General features: G+C 32.7%; 2 protein-coding genes across 4 annotated transcripts in view; one reads left to right on the top strand and one right to left on the bottom strand.

Moving 5' to 3' along the window:
* The window catches only part of LOC131845796 (transcriptional coactivator YAP1-like), a 39,642-nt gene extending 33,645 nt beyond the window's left edge, over positions 1-5,997 (bottom strand). For 2 of the 3 annotated variants that reach the window (XM_059194899.1, XM_059194898.1), the window contains exon 1: positions 5,379-5,997. In XM_059194899.1, coding sequence (XP_059050882.1) covers positions 5,379-5,851 — 473 coding nt within the window. In that variant the 5' untranslated portion in view covers positions 5,852-5,997. The remainder of the gene's footprint in view (positions 1-5,378) is intronic. The other variant, XM_059194897.1, reaches the window with a different exon arrangement.
* Positions 5,998-7,946: 1,949 nt separating this feature from the next.
* On the top strand, positions 7,947-11,441 carry LOC131845984 (zinc finger protein 182-like). Its single transcript, XM_059195168.1, has 5 exons — positions 7,947-8,321; positions 8,400-9,055; positions 9,516-9,711; positions 10,216-10,494; positions 11,157-11,441. Exons 1-5 carry the CDS (start codon positions 8,187-8,189, stop codon positions 11,313-11,315), a joined length of 1,425 nt encoding a protein of 474 aa, XP_059051151.1. The 5' UTR covers positions 7,947-8,186; the 3' UTR covers positions 11,316-11,441.
* Positions 11,442-13,068: the final 1,627 nt, after the last annotated feature.

Below are 13,068 nucleotides of genomic sequence, written 5' to 3' on the forward strand. Positions count from 1 at the left end.
GCATAGGCAACTAAAATGAACCCGATTTTTAATTGCAGAAATTGCAGCAATATTCACAGGATATGGTACTAGTTTTATATACACAAGTTTCGATTCATGTACAGCGGCTGTTTATTTACGAGATGGTAAAACCTTTGATGTTATTGGCTGTTGTCCACATAAAATAACGAGTGCTCACACCCGAGTAAAAAATCCTAATAATGCTTATACACACCTTGTAATGTACTATTTAATCAAATATATACCGAGTTACAGTACTCTCTAACATTCATACAATATTAGAGATATTAATTCATTCACACAGCGTTGCCCGCATGAAATACATGCCCTCGTTACTTATTGATATATTTTATGAGTGAATCTTTTACCTCCTACAAACAAAAAATCTAATCTTTTCTCTTAGTAATATGAACTAATCAGTTATAAAACCAGTATAAACATTTACTACGAACATGTTAAATTATACCTAGGTGCAATATGTTATCTGAACAGAGGGACATTACCTGCAGAGATGACATATGATAGATTACAAAGAGAACACTATTGTAACTATATTACTGTTACATTATATCATTTATATCCTTTAATCAAAAGCATTGTTTATATTTGTGTGCACAGAGAGACCACCTGTGATGATCTGCATTCATATTACTAGCTATTATCTGCAGCTACATTCACATCGAAACAGTGACAACTTATCTGTATTTGATTATTATCTTATTAATTTTTTATTTTGCAACAAATATTCTTTGTCCTTCTCCGAAGTCCAGTCAATTTTGTAAATCTTGATGATTTACAAAATTGACTGGACTTCGGAGATTTACAAAATTGACTGGACTTGTACATTAGCACGAAGTAGACTGCAAAGTTGTCTGGGTAAGTACTTCAGTCTCACCTATTAGGCCTGATTTGACAAGCTGCAGATTGAATTGTAAGATTTATTTCAGATGTAGCGTGTAGTAGGCAGTGTAATTACAGGGTAAGAAGCATTATATCATAGTCCTCTGGAATAGCAACGCATATCACGTGATAACCATATGTCCATAGTGCCCCGCATGTACGAAATGTTTACCGTTTACCATCAGGTAGGCCGTCAGCTCATCTTTTTGAGTGAAAATGTAACAATTATGTAATCAGACCGATTTAATATACTGTTAATAATAAGCTTACTTTTTCAACAACGACCGTGAAATTATTACTGGTCATTTTAGGACATCAGGATTACCTATAATAATCAAGAATACTAGACTTGTAATTATAAAATTCACTTTAAAGGCTTATTCATTCAATGCCTTGCGTTCATACTACAATTTGGTGACGGCACAGTATTTATTTACCTCTGATCCCTATCGGCCATCAATTTGCCAGCTTAATTTGCCAGTTCTCTTTTAATATTGTCCATGTATTATAAGTGCAATGCTATAGTGTGTATGCAACTAGAACACACAAACAGGAGAAATGTAACTACAATGCAATGATGTTGAACTATTTTTAGTTACAAATATTGGTAATTTATTTTCCACTCGTAACCATTTGCGCAACTGAGAACGTAACGTGACAATAATGGCAGCGGCGCCAGACCAGACCGGCCATTACTGATTATCGATATAATTGTTCCAATACACTCGACCTGCCTTTAAGCATTAGCGCCGCATCTGTTTCGATGAAACAAATAATCCAAACTACCTATAAAATCTATTTTGAACATTGCAACCATAAACTATTTATATTTAACTGCCTTGGAATTTTTTTGTTATAGCCTTTAATCTATGATTTAAGGAACAAACTCCTTTCAATTAATGTAATTAGAAACATTCGAGTGCTTAGTTTTTGCATCACATAACATAAATTGATTTATTTATATTATACATTTATAAAGACACATAATACTCTACGATTTGTTCTCAAATATGTGACTTCCTTAATTCTCCTAAAATAACTATAGTTTAGATTAATTTATGACGTAATCAACATTCTATTGGTTTCAAAGCATGTTTGATAATAAGGCGTAGGTATTAGTATTATTCAATATAGTTCAAATTCCTTGGGATTTAGTTAAATTCAAGTCTTATTTGCTACTAGCTGTTCCCGCGACTTCGTCCGCGTGGAATTTAACTTTAATTTTCTAAAATAAAATTAGCCTAAGTTACTTCTTATTAGATCAGCTACCTGCCAAAAAAAGTCCCGTCAAAATCGGTCCAACCATTTCAGAGATTAGAAGGAACAAACAGACCGACAGACAGACAAAAATTGTAAAAAAAAATTTTTTTGGTGTATGTATCGTATTTCTATTTCTATTTATATTCATATGCATGTAGTAAAAAACGGTTATTACAATATTACACACAAAAACACTCCAATTTTATTTATATGTATAGATTTATTATTAAGTTTAGAAACAACGTACTTAAAAGTATACTGCCGCTATTGTTAAATTTACTGCATTTAAAAGAAAAGAAAAGTAAAAACGAAATCTATACCACCATTGCCTACGATTTTTCGATTGGTTATAAAAATTAGAATTTACCTACTAATAACATTGTTAAAGCATATACGATACATAATGAACTTAAAATTGTATAATGTAATATTATATATGTTTTGTGTATCATGAATCATTTCACCAGTCTTATCGAGTCTTATCATAGGCACCTATATACTGACAACAGCAGGTAGGTACAATGCGATGATGATAAGATAACTTACGATGACGACAATGTTTAATAAATAGCTTCATGAATTGTGATATGTAAATAAGTTATCGTTTTATTGCAATACCTATATTTAGTAAACAATATTCCAATGTCTTTTTATCAAAATAACTGAGCTTATTTTGATATACTGAACAAATAATATAACAGTTTCATGTTATATGTTTGAGACTACAGTTAAACGCGCTCAAAATTCAAATAAAAACAGGTCCTAACAAAATAGGTCCTATTCCTAATTATTAATCCTATTAATCCTGTTCAAATGGTAATTATAAGGATCTGTAATTCAGTTGCAGTAATGTTAGATGGTAGATGTTGCAACTGCTATTCTTATGTAGAGTTATACCTATAACTAACCACCGATTAAGATTTTTTAGGAGTTTTGCTCGAAGTTCTTTTGATTTTAAAGTTTGTTGGTTTTTGTCAAAAATGGCATAAAATTATATGTGATAACGCAACATACCTGCCTTTGATAAGATACAGCAGGCATAGAATACTGACATATATCGAACTAAACAAACACTTCGCTAGTTTCGCACCTCAGTTCAGTTTCACAATTGATTTATGAGAAAACAAAGAAAACAATTGGGATAAAATCATACTCAGTCAATTGTTATATACTTAAGTTATACTATATTTTAATGCAAATACTAATAGGTAGGTATAATTATCTACTTGAAGATGATATCGTTTGAAACCATACAAATGTTGCGAGGTACTGTCATACAAGCAGTATAAGTAAATAGTCACATAAATGCATGTTTCAACGCAGGTACATGTTACAGTGACCACTTTTACTTTATTTTCTAATTTGATATGTAAACAAACTGTAGATTAGAGACTGGAAATAATATTGTTTTCTGTAAGATTCTCTTCCTATATCAGTTTCCCGCAGTTTTGCCGCCGCAAAGCCAATTTGGATTCCAAATCGCTTTATGGAGATTGTTTACTGTGTATGCACAATCTCCTATTTCTAGATCCAGAAATTTCAGTTGTGTTGAATGTTGATCAATTGCTGAGCTGGCCATTGTGGTAGGTGATGTCATCTTATACAATGGAGGAGTTAAACTCATATCTTATAATGCGCTCAAACGATTCTCAGAATAGATACACCATGCATTCTGAGACAGTAACATTCTCGCTTATGCCTATGTAAGGTGCTTCACGCACTATATATTTAAGTACGAAATATATTAATTATATTTAAACACTTATTTTTTTAGTACCAAGCAAAGATTTAAAGTCCTTCCTATCATGGTTTAGGCTGACTTTTGATAAGACCCTATATTGTTGGACTGTATGTAAAGAAACGATCAAATGATAGTACATTAACTACACCAGTTTATACGACAATTTCATAATTATCCTGACAGAAAAGTAGCAATCCAATGTTGTTTCTCAAATCTTTTGTACAACATTCTGTCGTGAATAATAAATGAGGAAAGATAAAACAATAAGTATATATTATTTAACGCTACAAACCCGGCAATTACCTAGTCTACCTAAGTGCGTTTTATATAATATATCTACAAAATATATATAATAACGTATATTATTTATTATGCCCTATCTCCTACTATATGATAATTTCTACTAGTTGGGTACGGTATAATAATATATGTGTGAGGAACACAAAAAGTTTTCGGAACACTAGACCCATATTTTAAATACGTATACGTAAAACTGGCAACACTTTTTAACTTACTTAGATACACAATTACCGAGCAATAACTTGAAATGGCATAGCATCGCTTTTCTTGTTCCCTTTGATTTTTGTTGCCATTAGTAAATAGTAATTAAAAGCATAACCTAACATAAATACATGAGCAACGGTTTGGAAAACCTAATATAAGTAGTACCTACATAAGTAAAGGTTTCAAACAGATTGTTGCGGCAAGAGTTGGTAGCTACCACGAAAATTTACATTGATACAAATAGACAAAGCTACACAAATTTCTCATAATTATGTAGGTAAAGTCACTTTTGTTTCATGTTTTTTTATTGATGATAATGGATTGAAGCACCTGCATGCGCGAAACATTTACGTTGGCGGCGCATCAGTGGAGGATGATACTATGAGCAGGTCAGGTCAGTTAGCCTATGGTGGCAAATTCACAGGGAATTTACCACAATGGTTTCCAAGGGAAACCGAAAGTTTACTCCACATTAATAACAATCCCCTTTCCCCACCCACCTCCTTATGGTAGAGTTCTTCAATGCAATGCCGCTTTGTTCCAATGTCAAAAAAATATCCACTCATATCTGAATGAAACAATTAGGTAGGCCTATAGTTAGCGTGAAGCCTATGAACGAATGTAAGCAAGATCTATCTACACTTACCTAACATTATATTAATACGTTAATAATAGTTAATGACTACCTACTACGTAGATATTGTTTCGGATATTCAGATTTGAAAATACCTAAATAAATACCTGTGGACTTCAAATTGTTTCTTAAAATATCATCTTATAAGTAAAAATATATACGTAACTATCCGCTACTGCCTTTAGTACCTACATACACTTATGATAGGTATTAGCTACAACGCACACAATTGATATTACTATATTATTACTTACTTAAGCCTCTGATGTCTTGGAAACATTATCTTCTACATTATTACCTAAATCTACGCTAGATAAAATCAAACAATGGGTGACTTACTTGAGATAATAAACTTGTCCTTCAGGAGTTCGAGCTTGCTCCCAACCAGGTGGAAGAGGGCCAAGTTCATCTGGAATATGCGATGCGACATCATAGGATCTTTGTTTTGTGTGCTGGTGATGTAGCGGGGGCTGCTGAGTCTGTTGGCCTGCTGCATAAGTTTGTTGTAAACTAGCTGGTGATGAATGTGCCCGAGAGTGAGAAACTGGTGCGGCGCCAGTCGCTGACGACGACCCGAACGCAGAATCAGCCGAGTTTTCCCGCGAGTGAGACACAGATGGCGACTTGGAACCGGTTGACGGCGGGTTAAAGAACGACTTTGGAAGCTGTCGCATACGGAGAGGCACCTGTAGCGGCCGTTTTGAGTCCGGCTTAAGCACTGTGTCGAACAATGACTGTAGAACCGAGTCAGAATCCTGGTCCACGCGGAGGACCAGGTTCGATTTCTGTTCACCATCCGAGTTGAGAGCCATAATTATGTCGGAACGAATAAATCTCGAAACCGACCTGGCCCACCGCTGTGACACAACACTAACACGCGACGGGCTGGCGCGACGCCACCCAACGTCTTGTAAATATAGCGCTCGCTGCGCGACTGTGAATATGTGACTGACTGACGGCAGTGACGCATGCTCCGCCCGCACCGCGCAAAACTCCCTGCCCACGCGCACCCAACACAAAGTGTGACCATAAATTTGTGGTCGTTCCCTGCCGTTTTGAATTTAAAGTTTACCATATTTTAACCTACAGTATAAGTATTTTGTTAATGTTTTTCAGTGAAAGGTAACGCTGAAACAATATACGAATATAACTGTCCATTTCATTATCCTCTTTCTTATTCAATAGATTATACAGCGCAGCCCCAATCCTCTACAACAAAATGAAATGTTTATAAATAACATGTTTCTTAAACAATATATCACCTGTTTTTCACATATCTTTTGTCATATATTGTCATAAAAAGAAGAGGTTTTATGAATATCATTATATCACCATCATATCATTTATCACACAGACCATTAATCTGTATTTGTAGTCTGCTCTCTTTCCATTTGTCCATGTGTTTTTTTAGAGAGCATATCATGCAGAGAGCATGATATATCATAACTCATATATTCTCTATTACTGGCACAACTTAACAAATTTTCTTATATTTACATGTTCCTTAATTTGTCATTCCTTTTTACCCCACATGTCCGACATTAACTAAAACATGGTACCCAAAATCGGAACAGACTAAGTATTACCTAACTACACTATTTAGGTTGATTGGCTTGAAAGTAGGTAGACAGCTGAAACCGAAGCCTAGTGTAGGTTTATAGTCAGTAGCGCCTGCCGACGATCGTATGTTACTGTTAAACCGAATGTACATGCCGCGAATTAGATCCTCATACTTCAACTTAGTTCTAAACTTTATTTATCGCATAGCTGGCATAGTGAAAAATGAATACCGAATTGGTTTTATAAAATATTACACGTCTTTCGCAAGCGACTCTCTAGCATTTTCTCCCAGACTCTCTAATTCTATGTGACATAAGCTTTATGCGTCGATACTCGATAGGTACCAGTATGCTATGTGATTGTTCTTCAGGAATTAAATAACATTATGTACGTATGTATTACAATGAATATGGCAATAAGACAGATGGAGATGTACCTGTTTTAGATACCTAATGTACAAAAAAGAATCTTTTTAATATTGGTATTAATAACTTTTAAATTAACGAACTGATCTTTCATATCAATATGATATTTTAGTCACAATAATCTAAATAATGTCATCCATTTTGCATGTGAAATAGTCTTTCAAAGACTAAAAATACTTACTAATCAGCCAAAACATAGCCTTCTATCTGCAAAATGTACATATATATTACAATGAATTTGGTAATTAGACAGATGGAGACGTACCTGTTTCAGATACCTAATGTACAAAAAAGAATCTTTTTAATATTGGTATTAATAACTTTTAAATTAACGAACTGATCTTTCATATCAATATGATATTTTAGTCACAATAATCTAAATAATGTCATCCATTTTGCATGTGAAATAGTCTTTCAAAGACTAAAAATACTTAGGTACTATTTAACCAAAACAGAGCCTTCTATCTGCAAAATAGTCAATTTCTGACACATTAATATTAGGTACTATCAAATTATAATTAAAAATGTTTACTGCGAAACAAATGTATTAGTATATGTAATATGGATCCGTACAAGTAATGTACGGATCCATATTAATTAATGTTAATTATTTCAGATAACAAGGCGAGTATTGAGGCTATTTGACAAAGAAGAAAAGCTCCCAAAGTTTCAGCCAAACACGTATTGTTTTAAATGAGACCAGCTTGATTCGAAAAATTGGTGGCACATATACGTACAAGAAATTTTTTTCACATGTTCTTTCTAGTTCTTACATATTATTATACTGTCCATATTTTAGCAGATTGATATGGCAACTGGCAACATTGTTGCAATTTGTCAATTGACTGAATTTGACAGTTTCACTCAATTTTACTGTCAAGTCAAGTACTGTCATTACTGTCAAACAATATGTCATTTGTCGTGTTTCGTTCTTCACATACTAAGCAAAAATGGAGTTTGCGCACTATTTTATTGTTTGTTCCTCTTTGAACGCGCTATACCATAAGAAAATTATCAATAATAATGAAGTATACAAAGCTCCACGCGCTATCTCGCAACGCGCATGCGTTGTCACTCATTGGAAAAATCATTACGCTATACTTGGTTAGTGTTAGCTATACTGGTTTTAGGATTTCTAAATACTTACTAAGTAATCATTGTTATGGATCTTCAAGCAAGTTTTGAGAAATGCTGTCGTCTCTGCGCAGAAGAACAAGACGTCTCAATTATGATATTCAGCGCTGAAGCTGAAGCCATGCTTCTTCAAAACAAACTAAATAACTATTTGCTAATTGAGGTAAGATAAAATGGTAGTATTATTTAAGTTATCCTATTTTAATTTTCTCTTTAATGCTTTCAATTATAAAAACTTCAGGTTGATGAAGATGACAAATTACCAAAAAATATTTGTTTGAAATGTTGTACAAAACTGCAAACTGTATGTGAATTTATTGATACTGCTCGCAAATCACAAGAAATACTGACAAAGAGTAGCCTTCTGCTGGAACAGTACAATAGTGATAAATGTGAAACAGTAAATTTAACTCCAAAGATTAAATTAGAGGCAGAGGAGTGCTCTGATGATGAAAGTAAATTTACTGAAATGGAAATTAGTGTTGATCCAATGATGGTTCTACAAAATTCTGATGAGACATTATCTCCTGCAAATGATGAGATTTCACCCAATTCAGAGGATGTTACCCATTTATATACAGTAGACAGTGAAAATGTTACTATAAAATTAATAAGAAAAAATGATGAACACTGTGAAAATGATAAAAAATCAAACTCACCTGCAGATGATGGTGTAAAAGACACAACTGTAAAACCTTTTGCATGCACCACTTGTGACAGAAGTTTTTTTACTGAATTGGCCCTTAAAAACCATTCCTGGATACATAATAATGATGAGAAAGCTCATAAACAGTACAAATGTAGTTCTTGTGAGGAAGACTTTGATGTAAAATTAGATTTTATAGAACATTTAAAAGAACATAAATCAATGGGTCTATGTCAATTGTGTGGAAGAAGGTATGTGAAATTTATATATATATTTGCATATGTTTTTTTTATTAACATGGTTGTTTATATTTTTATATAATTGAAAGAGCAAAAAATTTATGGTAAGCAGTAATATTTTCTCATGTACATTACATGTCATTATCATGTGACATCTGAGATACAACTCTTGCATTGCCATGCTATAGGACTATGATGTTATGCCTCTTATCCTGTAAATGCTGTGCGTAATCTACACCCTACAACAAAAAAACAACTTATAAAACAGGCGTATCCATGAAGACAACTTTTTATAGTCTATCTCAGGAAAAAAAACAGCTGAGATTAAATCTGCCTAACAGGCAATATAACTACAATATTGGCACAAATTATCATTATTTGATATATCAGACTCTTAAACATTACATAATTTCATAAATTATTAATTATTTTAACAGAAAAATTGTGAGGTTTAAACCATATTGTCTTTCAGTTTCAGGAGTGAAAAAAATTTGAATGCACATATGACAGCCCACTTGTCATCTGCAAAGTCTTACACATGCAAAGTGTGTGGACGCTCATATAGCACAATGAGCAATTTAAGAACGCATAGCATTACACATAGTAACGAGAGGCCTTATCACTGTCACCTTTGCAAGAAAAGTTTTAAACGTAATCAGGATTTAAAGGTAATAAATTTTGTTATATGATTATCCTAAATGTAGAGCTATGTGCAAACATACATACAATACATGTAATGTTGAAACAAAACAACTAAGAAATAATTCTTGGGATATCTCCATCTCATTAAGAAGAGCAACCTATTGAAATAAAAAAAATACACTAAGTATTTTCTTTTATTTCCATAGTCTTCTTGTTCTGGCCCAAATATTTATTATTTATTATTATTTGATCTTTTTTTCTTTTAATATGTAGTGGTAAAAGAATATTATGGATAGCTTTGTCTAGTGCCAAACTTACTAAAGTGTATACTGTAGCTACTAAACTAGTCATAGTAATCCTTTTATTTTAAAATAAAATGCATAGACAAACAGTAAAAGCAATTTACTCTACTTTATTTACTCATCCGAATTGTGCAAGAATCAAACAACCATAAGAAGCAGTGTCTTTAACTGCTATGTTACCACAGCTATGTTACTACCTATTTCATACTAATGTACTTATGCTTGTAGTTTCACATCAATCAACACACTGGTGCTAAACCTTACAAGTGTCCCTTCTGTGAGAAGAGCTTTGCTAGTTCAGGCAACTGTTATTCGCATCGAAGCCGCATGCATCCCGGTAAATGCCTTGATAACAAACGACGCCGTCGCCCAGCTACGAGAGAGTATAGTCAAGTATTAGCAACACGACCCATTGCGCCTAAACCACCACTCATTGCTGTCAAAGGGATGTTTAAATATCAGTGTACCATGTGTGACCATAGCTTTATGAAGAGAGACAATTTCACTGTAAGTGTACTATGTAATGTTAATATGTGTTTACACATAAGATTTTATGGAAATTTATCACAGAATGCTAGTAGGTACTCTAATGTGTGAATTTCTTTATTAATTTAGCTCCTTATATCCTTATATGCATTTGGTCCTAAATATTTTATTATTACTTCACATAAAATGGCAAGATCTATTTTATGTGGTGTAAATTGTTTTATAAAAATTTAATAATTAAGTTAAACATATAGGATGAAGTACACAATACTGTAGCACAGTATTGTAACAGCTTTTTCATATGTGTAGCAATAAACTGAATTTTATTATCATATAGGTGTTTATTTGTTCTTATGGATGATAATGGAATAGTGCTCATGTCTGCGCTAGTGATTTATGCTGATGGGGCACCGATGGAAATTGATAGAGCATGAGATCAGGTCAGCTAGCTCATCATGATAAATTTCCTATAAATTTATCACCATGGTTTCCAGTGGGAACAACATCGAGGTTAACCTGGCATGATACATTGCTAGCAATATAATAATAGCAATGGGTCCACATTACTAACAATAAACCTTCCCCCCTGTGTTTATTTGTTAACAACAGAACACTTAAAAAAATTAAAGTATTAATAAATTTGTATGGTAAGCATAAATTGATTAATAAACTTTTTTTTTCAGTATCATATGTACCAACACACAGGAGAGAAACCATTCCAGTGTTCATTTTGTAATGAAAAATTTGTTACAAGAAGAGGCCTGTTAATACACCACGACAAGGAGCACCCTTCAAAAAATAGGCCTCTTGCACTCCTGACTAAAAACATTTTACTTAAATAGTTTTTGTATAATTTATGTACCTTGAAGTACAGGATTCTCAAGAAAAAAAATAAACTTCGTAATGTTTGTGACTAATATTTTGTTTTAGTACTGTCTCAATTCCCATGTATGAGTATCTTGGATATGACATCGTAATGTCAATGCGATTTTTGCGTGGAGAAATTCAAGAATGAATATATTTAGTGTGAGCTTTTATCGCTAAGCAATATTTTAATATTGTTAAATCATTGTTTTTTTTTCTTAAATCGTATAGAACAAACTTAGGAGTGGTAAATGAATTTAATTTTACTTTCATTAATTTATTACTAATAATAAAATCTGTCATTTGGTAAAATATATAGTTGTAAGAAATACTCTAGGTTTTTTTATATACCACAGTGGTGGTAACTGTACATATAAGCCCTTGGTATACCAGTGAAGTGTCATATGTGCATTACAGAGATACCTAAATATCATACTTCTTTTTTTTAATAAATCATAATGGAATAATACACCTGCCAGCGCTACCGGAATACGCTGGCGGGGCACCAGTGGAGGCTTATAAGATGAACATGAAGTCAGATCAGTTAGCCCTTCGTGGCAAATTCAGTAAGATACTATCACATATTATATTATCTGTGCTATCACGATGGTTACTAGGTGGAATCGCGTGGAGATAAACCTAACATGGTACATTGCCACCAAGGAATTAGTCAAAATTACTAACAATTCCCTTCCCCTTCCCTTTTAATCCCTTCTCAATCTACCATTCATATAAAAGGGGAAGGGTACTAACTTAAGAATGGTAGAACTTTATTTGCGATAAAAAAGCTATGAAATTGTCAACTTTGGAGAAAAGTTGTTAATGTAATTTTTGATTGTAGTATGTGGTTCAACTGACCGAAATGAGCCCAATTCATTTTATTGGTCAGAGTATCCTGTTGTCATCATTTTCGCGCAAGATGTTTAGTTTTATTTCTGTTATTAAATTAATATTAAAACGAGTTTCCGCTCGAAGAGGTGCGGATAACTCGGATCTAATGAGGACGGTAGGGAAAAATTGTTATATAAATTAATTTTACGTTCATAAGCGGCTATAACTTTTTTAATTATATTATATTTTTCTCTATTTCAATGACATAAGGTTACCTAAAGTAATAACAACAAATTAAATTACGATTAAATATCAAATTAAAATACATATTTATAAATAATTCCTTAATGAAAACTACATTTTTTTTTTCATTATAGGTAAATTTACATCTTAAAGTTTTATTAGATTTCACTGTATTTTTAAAACTTTGTTAAACTCATTAAAAAGTGGGTTCTCTATCCAGAAAGTGCTGGTCTGGAATGTCTGGTGAATCTCCTGTGAATGCGGAAAGGGATCGTTTTTATCTAAATGTCCTTCTATCAAAGTTTTTCCGACGAATGTAGTTCTGCAATAGATAAAACACCCGAGTATTATTAGGGTAATATTAGTAATTTGTAATAGTCATCTCTCAATATAATAGATTCACTAGAATAATAGAATCTATTAATTAGAGACAGAGCACTTTTTACATTATTCATATTAAATCAGTTATTTGTTTATGAAACTTGAAATATGTGTGAAATTATATTTTGTGAATTAAGTAATAATAATTTTTATTAATGTAAATATTTTTAATAATAATAAATGCCAATGTAACTGCCTGTGTGTCTGTCACACAAAAACTACTGAACTAATTTAAATGAAATTTGGTACACAGATAGTACCTATAGATCTTGACAA

This window comes from Achroia grisella, unplaced genomic scaffold (genome assembly GCF_030625045.1).
Source record: "Achroia grisella isolate CSIRO2021 unplaced genomic scaffold, CSIRO_AGI_Agris_v1 utg487, whole genome shotgun sequence".
Lineage (NCBI taxonomy): Eukaryota > Metazoa > Arthropoda > Insecta > Lepidoptera > Pyralidae > Achroia > Achroia grisella.